Source organism: Balaenoptera physalus (assembly GCF_965194825.1).
Source record: "Balaenoptera physalus genome assembly, chromosome: 16".
Classification (NCBI taxonomy): Eukaryota; Metazoa; Chordata; class Mammalia; order Artiodactyla; family Balaenopteridae; genus Balaenoptera; species Balaenoptera physalus.
The window spans coordinates 57,755,620-57,779,210 of NC_138898.1; the positions used below are offsets into that span (position 1 = coordinate 57,755,620).

At 40.2% G+C, this 23,591-nt stretch overlaps 1 protein-coding gene across 23 annotated transcripts in view; it reads left to right on the forward strand.

Annotated features, from left to right (window-relative positions):
• RBFOX1 (RNA binding fox-1 homolog 1) overlaps positions 1 to 23,591 on the forward strand; it is a 2,204,869-nt gene that overhangs the window by 2,157,002 nt on the left and 24,276 nt on the right. For 16 of the 23 annotated variants that reach the window (XM_082429011.1, XM_082429012.1, XM_082429027.1 and 13 more), the window contains 2 exons: positions 185 to 224; positions 11,175 to 11,239. In XM_082429011.1, the coding sequence (XP_082285137.1) occupies positions 185 to 224; positions 11,175 to 11,239 (105 nt within the window). Of the gene's footprint in view, positions 1 to 184; positions 225 to 6,463; positions 6,507 to 11,174; positions 11,240 to 23,591 lie in introns of all 23 variants that reach the window. The other 7 variants (XM_082429022.1, XM_082429029.1, XM_082429013.1 and 4 more) reach the window with 1 other exon arrangement.

Consider the following 23,591-nt stretch of genomic DNA (forward strand, 5'->3'; position numbering starts at 1 on the left):
CCTAATTTTCTCAGTCTGATGGACTGCCGTTGTCTCCAACCTCCTTAACCAATCTGAAAATGATCCTCAGTTCCTGTGTTTTGGATCTTGTGACCAGACTAACTTCGCCAGTGCAGGGGTTGGTGTGTCTGCATGGGGAAATGCACTAATATGAATGTTTTTCTTTGTGTGTGCACCCTTGCAGTGTTGTTTACCAGGATGGATTTTATGGTGCAGACATTTATGTAAGTATTCATTAACGTGCATGCCGTCCTTGTTTCCTCCCGAGTCATTCTTTTTACAAGTTTGCTGCAAATTTCTCTACTGGGTGCCGCCCATTTCCTCTTCCTGTGAGAAAGAGTCCAAAGGCGTGGAGGACTGAAGGCCTGCTCATGGTAGCCGTCGTGCTGTTGAGTGAGTGGAATTAACTCCCTGATTAACTTCAGAATAAATGCAAAACACCTTCCCAAAAAAGATGACATTTTTCCCATGTCAAATGAAAGACCCTCCTTCAAAAAGAAATCCTCTCTGAAGTTCTCAGTATGGTCTGTGTGTTTTCAATATAATATGTAGGATGACAGCTGTAGTTACCAGCTGTAGAGGGTGAAAAGATATTTTCATGGCTGATGTTTTGGATGTTTTCTTGTAAACATATTTAATTGTTGATCACTACAGCCCTAGAAAGATATTTCTTCCCCCAAACCCCGTTTCTCTCTCTCTCTCCCCCATGGATGATTTTAGCAAGAAATATCTCCTAACAAAATACAGACCAACTTGAGCATTCAACTCTTATTTTTTTTCAACTCTTTATTCCCTCCATTTCCCCAAAACAGTTACCTGATTTAGAATCATTTGTCCAATTTAGAATTGTTTGTTTAATGGTACCACTTTATTAAGCTTTTCACTTTTAGGGAAGAGGAGGATGTGTCTCATTATGGGGCCATAATTAAATTTACCGAACTTGATCTAGAGGTAGTTACTCACCCGTGGTATGATATTAGCAGCAATGTTTTGAAAATGACTTGGAATAAACACAATTTAAAAGAAATGGGTGGGGTTGGAGGGTATTTTCTAAATCATACCATTATTTTAATTACGAGGGACCTCAAATAAATGCAGTGGAATCATATTTGTTGTTTTATAGATTAGATAACAAAGAAAAATGTAACCATATTTCTGATCAAATTGAGGCAATTTACTAGAAAATAGGAAAGACACTAGTTATTTAATTTCCTTCCTTTCGAATTTCAAATAATTACAATTTTGAGGCAGAGTATTAATCTCCATCAATGATGAACTTGGGTTTTATTATAATTGCATCAAGTACATTTATTATTATCTGTGGGTTAGGTTTTTTTTTTTCCCTCTTAATGAAATGAAAGAGCAACCTACATGTTCCTTATTCACCCAGGGAACAACCTATTTGCTTCTTGTGTGTGTAGCTCCGTCCACTCCTTCTCAAGTCCTCTGTTTCCAAACTTTGAGTTCATATCATTTTAAATAGAGAAGCAGGCAGGGGCTAAACAGGCTGGACCTCCTCCACATCCTCAGATAACCCATGAACCCAAACATCAGTCTATATACCCTTCCCCTAGGGTAGCCTCTGGATAGAGGATGCAAATGGAGGGAGTTAGGACTTAGTTTAGGACATTTTTTTTTTTTAAATTTGGGAAACGGAGGAGAGTAGAGAAGGGATGGAGAAATTAGAAAAAAAGAAAATACACAGAAAGGAAAACTATCTTCATCAACACTCACCCAAGGGGGGAAAAAATGTGGACATTACTAAGCCTAGCTAAAATCAAACACATTACAATTATTAGCTACCATTTATTGAGTGTTCCCTTCTCTGTAAAATGACAATAATTTATTGAATTGTTTGTAAAATGACAATGACTTAATTGAATTATTAATTTGTGCTGTCCTATGGGTAGGTCAAATTGGTGTCTTTTCCTTGCCTCATAGATTTTTGTATAACAGGAAGTAGAAGCTTCCTGAAGGTACAGGCAGTAGGAGCCCACAAATAAGGAAAAAGAATGGGCGAGAGTAACGGATAGAGAACGTCTGCATTGGTTGAGACCAATGAAAATCCGCGAGAACAAGGCAAGTAGAGAGACAAAGGGACTCAGAAGAGAGCATCCAGACTAAGGTGGAAAGAGCAATTCCATTCAGGGAGAAAAGCGCCAGAAAACTCCCTTTGTGCTTTTGCTTCCTTTTGGGGTTTTTGCTTCCCACTGGGTGAGGTTTGGATGAACAGAGTTGCGTCAGTAACTTCAAGTCCTGAGTTTCCTGGTGTCAAGGCTTAGAAATCTGTCCCTTTTGCCCTTATCAAGCCACCCTACTAGCCAAAAACATTTATATATTCTTCCCACTGTTCATATTATCACGATAAGATTTTAAGGAGGCAGCTCCAAACAGGCAATTCGGTGACGGAAAAGCTAACTGAAATATGAAGTTTTAGCTTTGTTTACGCAGCACATTTCTGTCCTCCTTCCAGGAAGGTAGCTTTTGGAATACTTTGCTCTGCGTCCGATGGCAGCTTTGGAATCTTGCTGCATGGGTGGTGTATGTATGTGGGGGACAGTGATGAACTAGACTGCCCCATTAGGGCAACAAACCAAGGGCTCCTAGATGGCCTTAAGTTGATTTAAGGCAAGAAAGAATATGAATATTTCCTGCACTCTAAAGCTTATGGTGCAGGATTCATCCTGGCCAGAAGTATGTTATAATCTTGAGTGTGCTATTTCAAGCTGCTACCCCTGCCTCCTTTTAGGTGCTGGTATGATCTGATGACTGGAAGTGTCCCCCGTGCTCCATTGTTTTTTAAAGAAATGATGATTAAAGAGGTTCATAAAAAGGCACGCAAGGTTCTATTTTATTTAAAGGAAGTTTGTGGCTTGCTCGTTTGATCTCATTAAAAATAGTGCACTAGCACAAGGAGATCAGCTCGATGCCTTGTGACGACCTAGAGGGGTGGGATAGGGAGGGTGGGAGGGAGACGCAAGGGGGGGTATGGGGATATATGTATATGTATAGCTGATTCACTTTGTTGTACAGCAGAAACTAACACAACATTATAAAGCAATTATACTCCAATAAAGGTGTTAAAAAAAATAGTGCACAATAAATAGGTCTAGGGTCATCCTGAGAAGACCTGGGACATGTCTTAGACACACTGGTCCCCTCTAATAGGTCTAAACCAGTTATTTCTTTTTCATTTTATTGGGCAGAGTAATACGCTTCTGGCTTTGGTTACTTTTAAGGAAAGTAAGGGGAGGCTGCTCTCCAAATCTTCCTGCCCCGATCATCCTCAGCCTTGACAGTGGATCAGAGCAACCCAGCAACTATAACAGCGTGGGTACCAGAACGACTGACCTTTTGTACATACCCTGCTTTCTCCAGCTCCTTCTCCTCTTTGTCGTCCAAGGTCCCCATCCCTCCCACCTGATGGTGGAGCCCTCTGGCATCTCCCAGTCCTGCCAGAGCACAGAGGATTTGGAAGACCCGCAGGATCCCTGTAACTAGCAATCCCCCTTACCTAGAATTAGCTCCTCTTAAACTTTTCAGGGAAGAGAAGATTGAACAGAGAGAGACAGTGATAATCATGGACACCCTGGAAGTGCTGGAGGCAGTGGATTTGGAAGAAGATGCTGTGAGGTAGAAGCTAAGGTTCAAAACCAGGGACGCTCCTTTGGGCTGAGTGCAAAGAAGAATCATCTTACTCGGGAGCCCAGCCCTGCAGCGGAAATGCTGCGTGTCATGCTCAGGCCCAGTGCAGATGGCCACACGTCAGAGGACACAAGGGGTTTCTGAGTCAGCAAGGAGGGTCACAAAAGTCATCACCTGGGTCCCTTCTACCTGAGGACATACTACATACACACACACACACACACACACACACACACATACACACTTTTAGTATTTCGAAAGGTAGGAATTAAGCTTCCATCACTAGCCTATCAAACCTACAAATTCACTCATTGTTTAGTGGTACCCATTTCCATAAATTCTTTTGAATTGAAAATTGGGCCATGGCACAACATTGTAAATCAACTATATGTCAATTAAAAAAAGAAAAAGTGGGCCAAGTTAATGAAAAAATGTATAAATAATAGGAGAGGCAATACATGGGTATGATCAACCATTTGAAAGTTGAAGGACCACGTCCCCGGGACCTGCAAAGCAATCCATTAGATTTAGGGGTGAAGCTAGAGATCTCATAAGGCCGCATCGATCAAGGAGCTGAAAATAAGGGTTGCTGAACAGAACTGAACCAAGACAAGTGTTTTCACCTGCTCAGGGAGATAGATAGCAAAGAATATGGCATTTGATCAAAAGATAACTATTGAAAATGGAGAGAAGGAAATGTTAATAGAGCTGTTAAAAAAGATCTGAGAAACTCTCAGTAGGAACAAGAGTAAGAGAGTAGAGTTCTGGGCACTGGGAAGAAGGGAAGAGAAAACGGGGGAGCAGGAGGGGAGAGAGAGCCAGAGAGTGAGAGGAAGAGTGAGAGAGACAGAGAGATGGTATAGAATAATGGTATCTTTTTTTTTTCTTCTTTTTTTTTTTTTTTAGGGCTGCATTGGGTCTTCGTTGCAGGCTTTCTCTAGTTGCGGCAAGTGGGGATTCTCTTTGCTGTGGTGCGCGGGCTTCTCATTGCAGTGGCTTCTCTTGTTGCAGAGCGCAGGCTCTAGGCGCGTGGGCTTCAGTAGTTGTGACATGCGGGCTCAGTAGTTGTGGCTCATGGGCTCTAGAGTGCAGGCTCAGTAGTTGTGGCACACGGGCTCAGTAGTTGTGGCTTGTGGGCTCTAGAGCGCAGGCTCAGTAGTTGTGGCGCATGGGCTTAGTTGCTCCACGGCACGTGGGATCTTCCTGGACCAGGGCTCGAACCCGTGTCCCCTGCATTGGCAGGCGGATTCTTAACCACTGTGCCACCAGGGAAGTCCCGATGATATAGACTATAAATGTTAACCTCGCTCCCTTTTATTAGAAAAGCCCTAAGCTTTCTAACACTCAATGCAACTGAGAGGCTCCGTAGTGAATATGTCTGGATGAGATTCCAATGCATTTCTGCATCATGCCTAAATCCCATTATAACAAGGTTCTGGGTGACACCATGACTTAAATACAATTATTTCTGAATTCATGTCACTCTGCTGTCCATAGATCTTAAAAAGGTGTCCTCATTTCACTGATGTTTGAGCTCAGGACAGAAGTGTCAGTAGCATTGAAAGGTGGGAAGAGAACATTCTCCAGATAAAAACCCCAAGTGTTTATTCCTGAGATCCTGCTTTCAGGATCTGAGCCAGCTGGAGGTCGGCATTAGGCTGGTCAGTAACGATGGGGGAGGCAACAGCCCATCCAGAAGTTAAGCACGTCCTGTGTAAGAGACAAGACACTCAGCCGTTACATCATCTCATTCCCTCCGCACATGGTCCTATCAAGGAGCAATCTCATTACCCATTACCCATCACCTCCATTTTTTTTTTCCCCCAGAGGAGGAAACTTTTTTCAGAAAAGAGATGAAATTATTTGTTCAGAAATCTTCACTGTCACTGGGGTTTGAGCCCATGTGATCTAATTGCCAAGTTCAACCCTTAATCCCTGGGTCAACAGAATAACACTGTTGTCCCCATTGAGCAAACTTGAGAAATGCAGTGAAAGAAAGGAAAGGGGGAGGGTGAGAAGTGAGGGGATAATGGAGAGTGTATGGGGTGGACAAGCCACAGGGAATAATATCTGTACTTGAAACATTCAAATCAGCGAGAGAAAGAGAGAGAGAGAACTTTTACAGGTGTAGTTCATAAACGTAGATTTTAACTTAAAAAGGAAGGCTAGGTAGAACTAAATTGGAAAGAAAAGCCAGACTATATAAAAAATATATATTACACACACACACACACACAATGTTTCTAGTCATATATGTTAAAAGAAGCTTTGATAGCTTCATTGTGATTCATTGTTTCATGAAATGCAATTGTGTTGTGTTATTACATGAAATTAAATTTAAAAAAATATAAAGGCGTTGATACAGTTATGGTTGCTACTGTGCTGTCATCCTAATTGCCTCAATCATTAGGCATGAAAGTTAAATCCTCAGGTGTTCCAGAGAATTCCAATCATGAGATAAAGAGATAAATGTGAGCGAGTTAACTTGAACTATTGAAATATGCTTGGTAGGGGAAGAAGCCATGAAAATATCCTTTTTTCTTCTTTAAAAATAAACACAGGTTATAACACAAATACAGTGAGTGCGGTTTGATCCCCAGCCCCACCGTCCTGATACTCTCAGTTACAGAGATTTTGTAGCTAAAAAAGGCTTGGCATTGCTTGGTCTTTCTTTGGGTTTGATGGGTCACTCTTAGGTCTTAGTGAAATAAGAGAAGCAAACTTGTAAATGAATTGCTCTGGAATTTCTGTCTGACTTATGCATTTTCTTTTATTTCATTTTTGCATTGAAAAACATTACATTTCTGTTTCCTTATAGAGTAGTGTATCAAGAGCCTGTGTATGGCAATAAATTGCTGCAGGTATGAAATCCCGGCTGGTGGAAAAACTCATCACTATTGATTGTGGGTTTGCTGTGAAATCCTACTAACAAGACAATTCTGGGGAGGGGAGATGGTCTCTAACATAGAAGGAGGAAAGACTTAACTGAATTTTCCAGTTTTGATGTGAATTCTTCTAGAAGAGAGATGCTCATCATGAAATGTTTCCCTCTCTGCTAGATTGTGTGTCAAAATGGAGGTCTGGCTTGGCTCTTCATTTCTTGGCTTAAAATGTATCTGGCTTCAATGAATATAAACTCAGTGAAAATAATTCAAGGGTTTCATTGAACCAATTGTCTGAAAAAAAATTTTTAGTAGGTTCCTGGAGTCAACTGGGATGGTTAAACCAAAAAGCCTTTTATACATCCAGCATTGAGGGTAAGCATAGCTAATATAACATCCCCTGGTTTCATTGTAGCTTCTTATAAATTTATTTCACAACTTTTGCCGTAGCTCTCAAACCTATTTCCCACTGCTGAAGCAACACCCAAATGAACGAACTTGTAGGAAGGAAACAGAAAAAAATCAACACATCCATCGAAGTGTAGCTGGCTAAGTCTCCAAATTTGGTCTAAAACCAACATTAAAACTGTCAAATAAAAGGAAAGAGGAATGTAAAACTAAGGATGATCAGTGGGAGTTTTATTACATGGGTTTCCCTGTAACCTGCAATCCTCGTTTTTGTTCAGTATTAAGTCAATTAAGAAGGTCCTTTTTTTTTTTTACTGTGAGATTAATCAAGTTTTAATAAGAAATCTAATATAAAAAATGGGTACTTGGACCTAGGAGAGGACCAAATAAAATTCCTGACATCAACTTTTATTTTCACTTTCTAAGAAAACAGGACTTCTATTGCCATATTTCAAAAATAGCTGAACATATGCAGATTAAAGAGTAATGATTTATATTTATGTTTTACATTTTGCAAATGCTCTTTAAATGTCATTATAGTGAATCAATTTTATGTATATTATTAATCCACCTGTTTTAGACAAAGTGAGATCCTTCGATATTCTCAGAAAGGAAAAGCCCTACCCAATCCCTGTGTCTCCACCAATGACAAAAATTTCACCTCGCTTCCTAAGCAATTCGCCATTTGGATATTTGAACATCTTTTTCCAAAAGTATGCTCTCAAGTTTAAACGTGTGATTTCCGTTGTCAAACCACTTTGTGATGCAATGGAGAGCCACAGGGCTCATTAATAATGCTTTACAAAGTTCCACAAATGAGTATCCAGTTTCATTTTATTTCACTCAGCATCTCCCAAACCTGTTTGGTCATGAAACCTTGCCCTTCCCTGCCACTATGAATATCCCACCAAGCACAGTTTTGAAAGTGGTTCATTGGAGCATCATTAAAGGTCCTTAATTGATAACCTCCCCCAGTGGACCTTCAGAAGTCTTGCTAACAAAGGAAGTGTTTCTGACCGTGTGAGTCAGTATCTCCAATGGCCGCATCTGGTGGTGGGGGCCAGGTTGAGAGGGGAAATCCATAATGACATTTAAAATGTGTATGTTCTATAAGCTCACACTTGCATTTTGCTGCCTAGCCTGTGAAAGTGAGTACATTTTGTGAGTAGGGAGTGTAGACGATTTTGTGTTTGTCATCCCTTTTTCACCTTTGGTTTGGTGGTGGGAAAAATCTACTTGTCAAGGATACATTTTTTTGTCCTAAGGTCTGGGAGGACCAGTATCAATGTGAACATAGTTTGGTGACCGCAAATAGAAGTGAGTGCTTCTTTTTTCAGACATTACTCCAGAACCTTGCAGAAGCTTTGGCTATGCTCAGCAAGCCGCAAAATATAGGGCAATAAAATTGATTAGAGTCACCTGTTAGAACGGCTAATTAAAGCAATTTGTATTTTTTTGATCATTTTACAGTGTATGAACACATATACGGAGTTAATACACAACTCTGGTTTTCCCCTTAAATGGATTTCATACAGAAGAAAAATAGCGAACGAAGACAATGCAGTATATAGATGTGGGGACATCAAGCCATCAGTCCTTTTCTTCTTCCAATTATTACATATTTCAGGGATCACTTAGGCCTGGACTGTCCAATACTGTAGCCACCAGCCCCATGTGGTTGTGTACATTTAAATTCGAATGAACTCAACTTAAATAAATAAAAAACTCCATTTGGTGTACCAGCCACATTTCAAGGGTTCAGTAGACGTTTAGGACAAGCAGCTACCATACTGGACAGCAAAGATATAGAAGATTTCTGATATCATCAGGTCTACTGGACAGCAAGAAGATCACTGACCAGGGTCAGAATCTCTCCACTGGTTCCACAGACCTTAGCAAACTATGACCTTGACTCATGAATCAGGAATACTTGTAAACACATTCTTAAATAACAAAGATAAGTGTCAGGACATTGACCACTTGTGCCTGTCTTGCATGGAAACACACATTTATTTTCTCTAAATGGCCAAGTCATTATGCAGACATACAGAGGATGGATCTTTCCCAGAGCGTCATAGATAAGTCCCTCTGAAGGCTCCCAGGTGGACACACACCCATTTTATAGTCATGCAATAAGTATCAATCTAATAGTCAGTGAGGTTTGTTTTAGGTATATTCTATTTGCACTGCCACAGTTTTTCCCACTTATCAAACTTGCTACCTACTTCCATTGACGGAAAACATTGCAGAAGTTGGGGGAGTCGTACAGAGTTCAAAGAAGGTTTGCAAGCAGGACGTGGCCAGAAATCTTTACTGGGACCAAATCCACAGTCACCAAGGCATGATTGATTGACATGGCGCTTGATGCAAAGAACTTTGCAATAACTTTTGTTTTCCGTTCTGGAAGTGAAAGAAAAAATAAAGCACACACTCAAACTTTCTCCATTCAGAGCTTTCAGCTGGTTGCAGCTAAGGCCTCCTAGCAATCAGGAAGCCAATGCCAGCCCCTCCCTTCCTCATTAAGTTCAGGAACATACATACCTGCACACCTGTGTCTTTTATGGCTGCGTGATGAAAGCTGAAGAGATGGGCAAGCAGATGAAAAGAACGGCTCCAGAAATCTGGTGACCCCGACTTTCCCTCAGCCCATCACTCTGTATCTGGAGCTTGGTGCTGGGTGTGACAACTGCTTTGGTTTTCCATCTCCTCAGCACATTTAATGAGTTTCTCCGTTCCTAATTAGAGAACATGGTGTTTGGAACACCAGGTGGTGTCTGGGTAAGACCTCTTTTTTTAACTTTCACATTGTTTTTCAAGGGAGACTTTTTTTTTTTTAATACTGGCTACAGATTATTGGTGATTATCTGTCAGAATGTCTTGGAGGTATCCTCTCTAGCATGATCCAGAGAAGGAACTTGATTAAGGAGAAACTAGCTTTTTGGAATTGCTGTGTAAGTGATAGCGAATTTGCTCTGAAAGTCAGCTGTGATTGGCAAAGGGTAGAAATAAACGACAATAAAGGACAGAATGTTTTGATAGATGCTTCTTGCAATTTTCTCATTCATCTGTTTTCTATCCTATACCTGGAGCCAAATATAATGAACTCCTTCACCCAAAACCCTACCATCAAATCCCCCCATTACACCAGTTATTTATGCTGTTAGATGCCCTCTGACATTGCAGTCTGTCCTGAATTGCCCCTTTACAGTGAGGATGAGAACCCTTCTCCCAGAGGATTATGGGACTATGTATTCTAATTAGAACCTGAATGGTCCCTGTGTTATCGGTGGAGACTGGATCCTGCTTGTTAAGTGTGCTGAAATCATTCGACAGTGGTTGATGTATCGCTGTGGTCTGCTGAGCAAGGAGCTCTGTTATTTTCACAGTTTGATAATCAATGCTCCACTGAACACAGTTCCTTTAGAATATGCCCATTTGTTTGTCCTCTGCTTAATTGAACAATTGCAATTACTGGTACATACAACTAAATGTTAATTATTTTTCTCAGATTTTTTTTCTCTCCTAATGATTTTATTTACAAATTGGAAGACTTTATATTTTCCACACCAAACAAATTCTCCATCTGAACCAGTGTGATATCTTTAGCTGAAAAGACAGAATTTTTAAGTGCTCACCATTCCTTTTTTTAATCATTACGTGACATTTAGAAAGCTGGAGACAGTCTTCTTTAACTGCTTTAGTGGTTGAACAACTACACGTGCAAGAGATGCCTAATACACATTCAATCAAAGGGTTATCTTATTTTTTTAAATAAATATCAAAGTAAGACAGCAGGGCATTAGCTTGACCAATATTGGATTTTTAAGGAAGTAATCAAAGATTGAATAAAATGTAAGTTAATAGCTGATAAGTAAAGGTAAAGCATACTCATTGTTGAAAATCTGGAAAGTTCAGCAAAGCATAAAAAGCATTTAAATAATTCCCCATAATCCTCCCCACCCCAAAACAATTACCATTAATTAACATGTAGGTACATCTCTTTCAAAGGGTCTCTGGGTTGTCCCTTTGGGATACGCTTACAACTGCTAACCTTTAACATCCAGCTGGGGTTGGTGGTCCACCCCCCATCTTTCTGGCGTGTTTTCATACTAAGCTTTCATTAACCTCCACTTTAGTTTGTTAGAGGTGGGTAACCACTGTTGTGATGTGGTCTTACAATCGGGCGCCCTGAGTTGGCTTCCTCTGCGTTCCTAAGTCCGCTTTCTCCTTGTGTTTTAGGGTGGTTACGCTGCCTATCGCTACGCCCAGCCCACCCCCGCCACTGCCGCTGCCTACAGTGACAGGTAAGGGCCTTCCTTCTCATGCTTGACATTTACCTGGAAATGAACTTAACTCGTGGGAGACGAGATTCTCGTCTGGTCTTGGTGCAAATGCATGACTGCTGGGGAGGCAGCACCCCAAAAGTTAGGTCTCATGGTGAAGGTCAACACAGGGCCACATAGAGAGAGGATGCACTATGACGCCTAGCTCATTCTAAACACTCGCCCTCTCTGCTGAGACACAAAGGTAGTGATACATTTTGTCCGTGCATAGTTGTTTTTCAGATCTCAATTCCTGTGACAGCACACCTTGCATGCACAAAGTAGACTCCCTGTACAACCTTCTCATGGTCTTCTCTGTAAGACCCTGGTTTCATCTAACTCATAGGACAAAACCCAGGAGATGATCCTGCAGGTTTACCTCGATTTTCAGCACCCCGTTTCCCTTTTTTTTCACATCTTTGTACATCCAGGAAAGCATTCCCCGTATTGCAGTTTTTAATCCAAACCAAAGGAATGGGGGAGGTGTTTCTGGCATTCATAAGGAGAGTCGTTCTTTTTGGCAATGCCCAATGACCGTTCCTACGAACAGAAGCCAACATTTATTTGTAATGCACACCACATGTTAAGACTGGCAGCGGAAGGGTTTAAGAAATGCAGGAGTCAGAATTGGATGGCGGCGGGGGTGAAGGCTGGGGGATGGAGGAGCTCTATTACGCGTTACCCAGGCTTAACAGATGACTCGGTTTCTGAAATGGCAAGCCACAGCTATTTTTGTATAAGTGCTTTGAAAAAAAAAAAAGTGTGCGTTTCCATATTGAATGCAAATCGTTGGCTCTGTTTTCTGAGGACATAAATGTGAATGTTCAGATGCTCTGCATGCACAAATGTCATGGAGGGTGCTTATTTTGGGTAATGACTCCTTTAATTTAAAAATATGTTTCATGAATAAAACAGTAATGGTACCAATTTGCATGTGTGGCTGAGGCATGCTGGGTCCGACAGGTAAGCAGGCGATGTCTTGGACTCGAGAATGGGGAGTGTCCGCAGACGCTGGTTCTCCCCCCTGGCCTCTCGTGACTCAGTCCTTATCTTGGTTTGCTGTGGTGTGCTTTCTCTGCAGTTCCATTCCATTTCTCACAAGATGTGTCGTTAGCTCATTGTTAACTACAGACTTCTTCTGAGGTATACTAAAGCAAAAGAAATTCCTGAACCCAAAAAGCCTCACTTTGAAAACCCCCTGCCTAAACTTGTAATAAAATGGCTCTTTGGCAAGATAGAATTGAGATCTGCTGTCTGGACGTATGCAGGTATTATTCCTGTTTTCTTATGAACAGCCATCACGAGCTCTCAAGGCTGGAGGGAGCTTCCAGAGGAACCCCAACTATTGTCAATGTGCAGTTCTGATTACCTAAATTATCCAGTTACCCAATCATCAGTTGCCAGGATGCAAAATATGTTTTATAGAAGTTGCTGTCTTCAATACACTTTGACACTAGATTAGGGAAATTGAGAGGGTCAAAAAAGCTAATAAAAATGATGACAATCTTGAAATCCTCAAGATCATTCTACAAATGAAAAGTCTTAATGCTATTAAATTCTGCACACTGAAGATTCACAAAGTATCAATTGTAATGTGGTTCATCTACAACCCTTAATTATTTTTATGAAAATATCTCTAGATGCTAAATTCTCCAACACCCACTTTGTATATAATTATAATCATAGTAACTTTAGCCTGCTGCATAATTATAAGAATCTTAAACAGATTTATGTCTTTGGATTTTTTATCTTGCTTCTCAGTATAAGTGCATCTATCCCCAAGCTGAAAAAAAGGTTAATTACAAAGATATAATTTAAATTGCTTTCTTTAATAAAACCAATCTAGACATTTGGAAAATAAAAAACAATGTTTAATACTATTCTTAGATAGAATTACTTGAGAATCTGGCCATCTCTAGTTGCATTCATCTTAGAAATTAAGTTAAAATTTTGCTGCATTTGGGGGCACCATATATGCAAATGTATTTATGAAATCTGTTGTTTTAATATTATTAAGATTTCTCACTGGCAACATGTCCTACTGAAAAATTGCCCTCATTCTTGGTTTGGTAAATCTTGACTAACTCTGCAATTCCCACTTTGGTATAATAGTTTCAGCTGAAGAAACCAACTAAATATACTCTTGTCCATATAATTGGCCTCTTGCTGTTCATTAAAGAAATTTGCACATTAGGTCTTTTCGGTTGCTGAGGCAATTGATTGCTAGCCCTATTTCACTTTATCATAAGCAAGACACTTTCCACATATGGAAATATTGCATTGAGGGAAATGCAGTAATAGGTAAATTACCAGAAAACAATCTTTAAAGTGATATTTCTGGTTTGATTTGTAAAGTGTATTTATGAAATGGTGGTACTTCCTTTTATTTTTAGTAAGCAGGTAAAGAGAAGGAAGACCCTTTTAGAGAAGACACATATTTGGGGGAAAATGTGAAATGATCAGAATAGCTTTCGAATCGAGATTAAGATGCCAATTATCTAGAATTATCTCAGGGCAGCTGTGTAATCATTTCTTTTTACTCAATCACAGTGTAATATCAGTAGGGAGAGACTCTTAGTTCCTACTTTCTAGAAGAAAGGCAGGATGACAAAGAGAAAAGCTTCTTAACCCAAAGAAACTCCTTCAAAATAGGAAGTAAAATCAGCAGGAATAAAGAATGTTTGGGTCACGCTCACTGGCTGTCAACTTGATCAAAACAGAAACTGCAACAAACTTTCTCTCTAATCATGAGATTCACTCTTCAGAAGTCTTGAAAGCAAAAGAAGTTTGATGTCCCCAGTCGGTAGAATTTTACCTTTTATCAGCACAAATTAAGCCCTCATCAAATTAAAGATTCAGGGGCCTTTGGAAAATCTTGAACTCCAGTAACCTCAGGACTGGCCAGAAGGTCCTTGACGGCCACCTTGCAACTCCCCACCCAACATCTTCTTGGTTAAATGATCACATGCTGATTATCTCGGAGTACCCTGAGAGTTTCTGAATGCTGACCTCCAGAATGAAGACCATCTGGTGTGGGCAGAGATTTCCCCCAAAGAAAAAGACCTGACTGGACTAGGTAATTTTATAGTCTTATTGATGAATTGAATGACAATAGGCAAACATCTTTCCTTGGCATTTAGGAAACATTTGGTAAGCCTTTGACCTCACCTTAAATCTTTACTTCTAATTTCACTTTGATTTGTGGAAAGCCAACTGTCCGGACTCTCAAGGGAGATGGTTTTCTGAGCTTGAACCAATCAAAGCATGGCAGTGGGGCCGACGGTCATCTGGTCATTGCATGCCACTTGGTGTTGCTGATGTGTTCGTGGTATGTTCTGGATTTGACAGGTCCATCATCACAGTAGCTCAATGAATGGCTTGCTTGAATTAAGCCTGGGGACAGGCTTCTCTTTATTGATTGGCTTTCGGTTTCTTTGTGTCCACGACTTGGTCCTTGTTGCATCTTTGGGCAGCCAGACTGGGAGGCGGAGGGGGTGGTGGCGGGGGGAGATTTCCTTTTCCATGAATTATGCTACAGATATTTGGGTAAATATGTCTGATGTGTACACTGCTTTGATGAAAATGTTACCGCGCCAAAAAGGCAGACATTTGTCACGCTTGTCCTGCTTGCTAAACATTCTAACATCCCCTAACAACCAGTGCATGGAAACGGCCCTCCACATTAGGGCAGAAGGGAACTCAATTCAGACCAGCTAGAGAAGAAGGTAATAACGTAGTTCACTCCAAGATTTCACGACGATCCAGTTGCCCTGATAGTTACCCTGGGCCACTGTTTTCATATAAGACATGCATTTCCGTAAAGATCCCTGAAAGTTAGCAACTTCTGACATACAGTAGTAGTTCTGGCCAAACAGGTGCCCCTAGACTGAGCAAAAGAGACAGCAAGCAACAGCCTTCTGTTTGTTTGTTTTATTTCCTACCCTTTTTTGTTTGTTTTTTGAGACCTTTAACTTTCATCAGCAATGTTAGACTGTACCATATGAAATTGCTACCGTTGTGTGCCCCACATGGTGCAATACTGGCAATTTCATATAGCTCAGCTTAATGGAAACCCAATTAAAATGCCATAATATCAATTATCTTGCTCTCTGCACTTGAAATATATATATGTATGGTCATACATATATATATGTGTGTTGTGTATATATATTATTCATATGCATATGTGGAAAATATATGTATACACAACACATACACACACACACACACACACACACACACACACACACACACTTCTGCCTTAGGACCTCTTGGAGGACTCATAACAGTATCTAGGTAAATCTTAATACAAGGAGGTCAGGACTTGTCGAGTTCAGCCAGTCACAAGCCCCATGCTAGAGCATCTTTTAAATGTGATACTCACCACCTATGAATAAAAGGTTCTATCTCAGAGAGAAATAGATTAGTAGTTCTTTCTTAAAACTCAATAGGAGTAAGTAGTCATGTCTTTGGGGTCATGGAGAGGTTGATCTGTAGATCAACTATTTAAAATTATAAGGGTGGTAGGGATGGATGGATACATACCTGCATAGATGGGTGGATGGATAGCTGGATGGATGGATGGATGGATAGAAAGGTATATAGGTGATAGATAAATAGATACATAGGTGGTTAGGTGGATGAATGGAAAGAAAGGGAGAAGAGAGAAGAAGAAAGGAAGGGAGGAAAGGAGGGAGGAAGGGAGGGAGGGAGGGAGGAAGAATGGAAGAAAAAGAAAAGAGAGAGAGAAAGTGAGCGAGAGAGAGAGGAAACAAGGAAGGAAAGAAAGAAAGAAGGAAGTATGGACAGATAGGAAAAAACTATCTCTATGCTCTTATAATATTTCATCATAAGCTAAACTACAGGACGTAGAACTAAATCCTTACGTACAATCTTAGTTTGATCTAAACTGAAAAACTAAAGGGGTTTGAGTTGATTTCCATTTATGTGGCTACTCCCCCTCTATTTTAGGACTTTTTGTGTCCTGGGTTTAGATTAAATAATAGAGAAATGCCGTCATTAAAATAAGGCTAATAATTGCATTTAAAACGATACACCATTTTATGTGGAGTCCTTACCAAATCATGTAGACTAAAAACTAAAGGGTTGCCAGCCTATAAAGCATGTGAGTACCCTGAATGGAAAATTTAATTTACCATTTAAGGGTTTTTTTGGTAGAAAGGTTAATTTTTAAAATACTGTTATACTTTAGGGACTTAACAATTTTACTTTTTCTTGCTGTGGAGTAGAATATAGAAAGCTTCATCTACGGATAATGCGGATCTCTTAATGAGGGTAGACCATGCAAAGCAGAGAAAGGCGGGAAGTTTCATTGTTTTCCCCATTCCTCTTATGTGAACCAAGTTAGATAAGGGTTGAAACTGTTTCTGATTAAAAAGCAGTCACAAGCCCCTGCACCCATTCTTTGTAGATGTGTGCAAGGAGGAATTTCAAGTTCTTATCCTAGTGCTTTGTGTGAAGCACTAGCTCCTTTGGCCAGCTCAAGACCTGATGACATTATTGGTTTACCAGGACAGGAGAAGAACACGGACAATGTAATATGGCAGTCAACTCCCTTGTATGGGAAATGGCCAGGCTTTACCCATGCTTCTTTTGCATATGCTGTGAAAAATAGCTTTTCTTGTGTGAAATGATGACAACAGCTTTGCTTTCTTCTTTTTTTATCCAGTTTTGTTTTTAATGTTCTTCCTTGGCACAGTAAAAGTTGGCAGCTCTACGATAGACTCCTTATTATATTTTATTTACATTTTCAATCTTTTCTGAGAAATCCACGGGTGAAAAAATAGAGTGAGAGCATTCTAAAGCTTGGTGATGCCAAGAATAGTATTCTCAGATGAACGAGAAACTGAGGGTTTAGTTCATGAGGGGATAGATCTGCAGTTAAGACAAGGATTCAGGGTCAGAAGGAAGCTATTTTGGACTCACATTCTAACCTGTTGAGTTAAAACATGGCAGCAATAGTTACTCCGCTATCTTTTATTGATAGTGCCCTGTTGAAGTTGTTCTTGATTTTAGCTTTTAATCTTTTCCACTGTTTTCACTCATCCTGATGAGCTCTTCTGGGTTCTGCAATTAAAAAAAGAAAATGATGCTCTGTGAACTTGTAATAGTAATGAGTCACTAATGCCTTTATTTATATCCTTCTGTACCCCAGTGCCCAGAAAAGCACATCCAGTCTTTAAAATTAGAACACCAGGTTGAAATATATATTCATACATAGTATTGTATATAATATTTTCTTATTTTTATTTATATTCTTATTCTTCTTTTTGGTTTAAAGTTTACTTTCTTAACTTATTCTTTTTTTTTTTTTTTTTGGTGATTCAGCATCCCCTCAGGAAGAGAAAGGGAAGCTAATTATTCTAGACAGCTTTAGGGTAACAAGAAAGAAACAGGAATTGCCTGTGAGTTTCCTGTTACAAGGCACACATACTACATGAAAATAAATTTCTTCAATAAAACTTGCCATATATATGAGAATGCTCCTATGAAAATGTTCATTAGGTGGAAATAGAGGACTTCGGTACTTGCACTATTTCCTAAGACTTCTTGAAGTTTAATACAGTAACTGAGCAAACTTTGATTCAAATCATCTCTCTGTGATAACGATAACAATAATTATGATAATAGCAATAATAACAATGGCTGTGTATGGAGTCCATACTACGTGATAGCACTAAGCGTTCTAAGTGCTTTACAAAGACAGTCACTGAACTGTCGCACTAAATATTAAATTGACCGCCATGGTACAGATGGGGAAGACGAGGCTGGGGAAGGGTGAAGTAGATGTTCAGCTCAGCTTGAGAGCTGAAGTCTATGCCCTTAATCCCCAGGCTCTATTGCATCTTAGTGGAGCAACCTTGAGAAGTCATTTCTTTGCCCTCCGTCACCTCATCTGTGGTGGGTGTATTGATTCCGTCTCACAGAGTGGTATGGAAGTTTTGAGACACTGCCTGTGAAATATTCAGTGCATCAAAGGCAGTACATAAGATATTCTTGTTTTCATTTTCATAGTCATAAATTCCAATTTTTCATATTCTATTTCATATTCCCATAACATAGTCCATTAAGAGCTTTAAATCTGGGTAGCAACAGTGAGCTTGGAGGAAACCAAAAATCTCTAGGTTATTTCAGTTCCACCTGAATCTCTATAATCCAGGGGTTTGAATCTGTTGTTTCTTTAACTGATTCCAGAGTCAAGCAAAGTTTCGGGAGGATAATGACCAAATATACTCAACTGATTATGATGTAGACAAGACTTTTAAAATATAGTAGGTAGGATTATATGCAACTCTAATCCTTTTTAATCCACTGAGTTCCAAGAATAATTTATGTTTGTTTTGTTTTGCATTTTTTAAATGGAAAAACATGCTTTTTTTTTTTTGGCTACGTAAGCCCCCCCAATTGATCAGTCCTCCAAAGTTTAGATTTTGATATGTCAGGTTTTCTTAAAGTGAGCAGTCTTAAATGATGTTTCCTGCCGCTTTTTAAAATCTTTTCACCACGTAGATTTCTGTTTTGAAGTTAATTTTTTCAGTAGTGTCTCTAGTGTGCCAGGTACTATGTAAAACATTGGAACAAATGACCTGATCAGGTAAGCAGTATAGTTAGGGCGCCCATGTAATGATCATTTAAAATGGGACATTGAAATGAACGTTTAAAATGGGACGATGTAACAGAGAAGGGATGCACTGGTAGTAATGACTCCAGGACAGCAGGCTTCAACTAGGACTGTCGTAAGACAAGAAGAACATGTGTGGTCATCCTAAGTAGAACCACCAGTGTGTGGATAGGAGAAAAGCAGGTCCAGGCAGGGTGATGTACACTCTGGGAAATCCCACTATTGGGCTTCAAGTCCAACGTCTGTCGGTCCAGGTCCTGGACTGTTTCTACCTCCTTATGCTGTTGTTACAAAGTCAGGGCAAAGGCACATTTGCAGCTTCAAATAGTCATACCTAAGACACAACTTGATAACTTAATGATTAAAAAGAGAATGGAATTTCATGCTCTCATTTATTTATTTTTCCCCATGGATCAATAGTTCTGATTGAACATTCACCAAACAAATTACGACAACTAAGATAATTATATTTTCTGCCAACCTGCTCTGCAGGTTGATGCTGATTCCATCTGATAACGATTGAGATGGCTCAGAGATAGCGAAGGAGGGAATGTAGAGCTCTTGCTGGTAGCATCAGTGTGATTTTGGGAATTTGTGTTTATGGACACAAAGCTCTCAGTGATGAAAAGTAATATGGCTGTTACTGATCAGTGTGTTTCCCGAGTTTCTCTTCTTTTTAATTTACAGACAGGTACACACACACGCGCGCACACGTTAAATGAAAAAGTGCTCAAGTTTTTGTTTCAAGAACTATTTGCCTTTGGTCCATAATCTTAACGGCTTCTTAATAACTGTTAGGCACTGCCAGATGAATATATAATTTAATTGAAGCAGTTAAAAAAAGAAGCAAGCCTGTAATAGTCAACAGACTGGACCAAGAAGGAGTTGCGGAGATATTAAAGGAAATTCCAAACCCAATAGACCATAGCTGTCACAGCCATTTGGGTAGACACGTTTGCCAGTGACAAGACAAGATATAACAACTCCTTTGGTCATATCATGGCCTAATTACATACTTTTCGGGTTGCAGATCATTGACTTGATAGGCCACAAAAAAGCAAATAAAACCTATCTTTTCAGTAGCGCCATCAGGGTCCTTCAGCTGTGAAAGGTTTAGAAGCAGGTGAGAAAGCCCAGTGCTTTCTAGAGGCTGGTCAGAAACCTCTGATGAGGACCTGTACACAGAAGCCTCTTGGTGAGCCATTTCTGTTGCAAATATGGAACCTTCCTCGTAGAAGACAGTATTCCAGTCAAGTAGAAGGGAATATACGCAGAGTAGATAGACTCGGAACTGATGAAGCATTCGTGAATGTGACAAAAATTAAACCTGCTCCACTTCGCCTTTTATTTTCTTGGTCACTATCAGATATGCTAGAAAATCTATCTTTGGGGGTAAGAGGGAACTTTTCACTTAAAAATTTCTAGTATTTCTTTTAACGTTATCAAAGCAAGTTCTGACTTTTGTACCTATGAAGAGAACTTTGAATTATTTTCCAGAAGAACTGACTTCTATTTAAATGTGGCCTCTCTTTTATTTTCATATTTGTGTGTAATACATGCCTGTGAACAGTCATTGGACAGAAATAAATGACTTCTCATGGTTTTCTCCCTGATGTGAATCACAGTGATTTATTCTTCTGGAATTAGATTCTCCTCCAAATCATAGTGCATTTCATCTTGAATTACCATACAAAACATTTAGAGTAGGACCGCTATCAGAATTTAGGGGGATGGTAGTCGGGTAGGTAAGAGCTTGAGGAGGAACTAACTTGTCCATGTTGTCATTGTTTCCAGGCTTATTCTTACTACATTATGATGTGTGAATGTTCAGATATGATCACTAGATTGTGGGCAGATGAGACAGAATCAAAGCCAAACACCCTTTTCCCTTAAGTATCTTAATCACTTAGATTGAAATGTGTTGGCCTGAGAGTCTAGACATACATCACACATCTGATAACCTGGAACAGTGGTTCCCACTGTTTTTGCAGCCGTGGAATCTCTTTAAAAAGAAAACTAGGATTGCTGGATGCTTCTAGCATCCTTTTAATCCCTATCTCCTTTCACGGTCCAATTTTGTAATTTGAAATTTGATTGCATTAAAAGATTGGGGGACTTCTTTCCCCCTGCCATTTCTATATTGTTAGAGGGTTTGTGGACCACTTCTAGTAACTAGAATAGGAGCCCAGCTTGTGGGGGGTGGGGACACTTGAAAAATGTCTCCTGGAAAATATTAGCTCCACAGCTTTCCCAGAATGACAGTTTCTCTGCTGTTCTTTTCATGGTTTATTCAATATCTGTCTCGAACTAAAACAACAGGAAAAGAAGCGCTTACCTTATTCTGTTCTAAAATTTCAAGATTGAAGTGGTTCATCTTGAGGGTCCTTAGAGCCTTACTCTGCAAAGCATTGTTCCCAGACCAACCAAATTAACCTCATCAGGAACTTTTGAGAAATGCAGAATCTCAAGCCCCACCTGAACCAGAATCTGTACTTTCAAGATCCCGGGGCGATTTGTGAGAAGCACCATTCTCAAGGTGCTTTAATTCTACCCCAATAGGCAGTAAATAATGTTCACTCTGAGTTCTCCTTCCACAAATCTTCCACATGTAAGAGAGTTTGTCATTGTAACTTGTTGCTTTGTAAACGTCTCCGCTCTGCTCTCTCCCTTCCTAAAGGAGAAAGTAAGAGCTGTCCATGGTTGCGCATCCCTCACAGTCCATTCTGTTGTGACTTCCTTCCTCAACTAGTTTAGGGCCACAAATCATCATTTTCTTATTCCAAAGAGCCAAGAATAATGAAAGTGATTCCATGCTAATATCTCCTCATTGGTTGTGTAATACTGTAAACTCACACTGTTGTAAAACGTACCCTGGAAAAGTCACATCTGATTTCTCTTACCTTTATGGAGCCTCCATTTTGTCATCTGCTAAAGGGAGAGCATAACACCAGTTAGAATCAGAAAGAGATGAAGGTGAACGTTGCTTTATAAACTGAAAGAGGTGGTGAAAAAGCATGGCGTTATCAATGACTCAGTTGATTATTGACAGATTTTTTTAGGGTGTATATGGTTATTTGAAAGCATTGGATGTATACAGGCAAAAGCAAGCAAATTAAATTAAATCTATCTAAAAGTGCAAATCATTTTTAGATGAGGCAATCTTCAGGACCCACCATAACACTAACATTCTGGGAACCTGTGCCTTCCTCAACTTGTCATTGGCCTGATCAAGATGTAAAGCAGGGTCTTTCATACTCATTGTATCTATTCTTTGACTGGCGCATGCGTTGGCAAATCTTTGCTTATTCACCAACAGACTGTGATCGGAGATTTACATATAGAGACTGAATCTCAGTAAGTTACTTACTGCACGAGGTAGTATAGGCAGGCTAATTGACTCTCAACTGCCTCATCTTTAAAGTGGGGCTGATAAATCATGCCTGCCTCCATGGGTTTTTGTGAGAATTAACTGAGGTCATGAAGAAAGAGCTCCTTGAATAGCACTGATGCTGAGTAGCCCTCAGGATATTATTATCATCGTCATCACCCTCAACATCGTCATCCTCCTTATTTTTATTATCAGCAGCATCACTAAACTATAGGCATATTTTGTTTTGTTCTTGGCCCAAAAAATATTGAAGGAAGAAGCAACTGGGAACCATGAGATCAAACAGCTGGTCCTTCTGTTCATCTTTCTCCTGGGTTATTGCTTCTCTTTTCTGTCCAAGGAGGGAGGAGCTCAGGCTGTCAGGGATGCATCAGCTTCTTAGGAAAAACAACCAGTTCTCCCAGTGTAAACCCAGCCCCCAAATCAACATGGCTTTAGATGTAAAGGGTTAAAAAAAGTCAAACTAAATCTGCCGATGCTGCCCTTTTCCCATTGTGCTTGGTGAGAAGTCCAATACTGTGGCGGAGGTGGGTTATTGGAACCCCAGGGAACTTTCTACCATCAGCTCACTTCATTTTGCACATAACTCCTAAGTGGACCCAGACCTTCTCAGTGTGGCCTCTCCACCCTCCAGAGCCTCAGCCTGGACACCCACTTCTCTTCCTGAGCCTCCAGAAGCTCGGGGACCCCCTCAGCCATATGAGGGCTGCTTCCCCTAGAGAGCACGTATGCTGTTCAGAGAACTTGCCAGACCCATTTCCACCCTGTGATAGGCACCCATTCACATGAGAAGCTCCTTCTGCCCAACCAAAGCTGAGGTGGGATTTTGCCTTCCTTGGAGGCTCCAGCCCACCTGTAAAATGACCTATAACCTCGAAAGGCTCTTAACTATCTCCCACTTGCCCTAAAATCCCAGAAGCCCAGGACTTAACAACACAAACAGCAGGTCTCTTTATGGGGAGAGAGAAGCCTATATTTTTCATGAGTCCACGCAGCCAGAAAAATACATGATGTTTTCCCCCCAAATAAAGTGCTTTCCCATTCATGTTCTCATTGATCTGCACAAAACAAACAAAAATCTAAGAGGGGTAGGTGCTATTTTCGTTCCCATTTTCCAGATGAGGAAACTGAGGCCCAGAAAGGTGAAATGATTTTTCTATTGGAACACAGCTTGTATGTGACCAGGCCCAGCTTCCAGACTCACAGTTAGTTCTCTTTCACTTTAGCCGAGAAAGCGGTACAGTGGGAACCGGGGAGATTATTAAATGTTGGAGATACTAAAATTACAGAAGTGGACTCTCCCC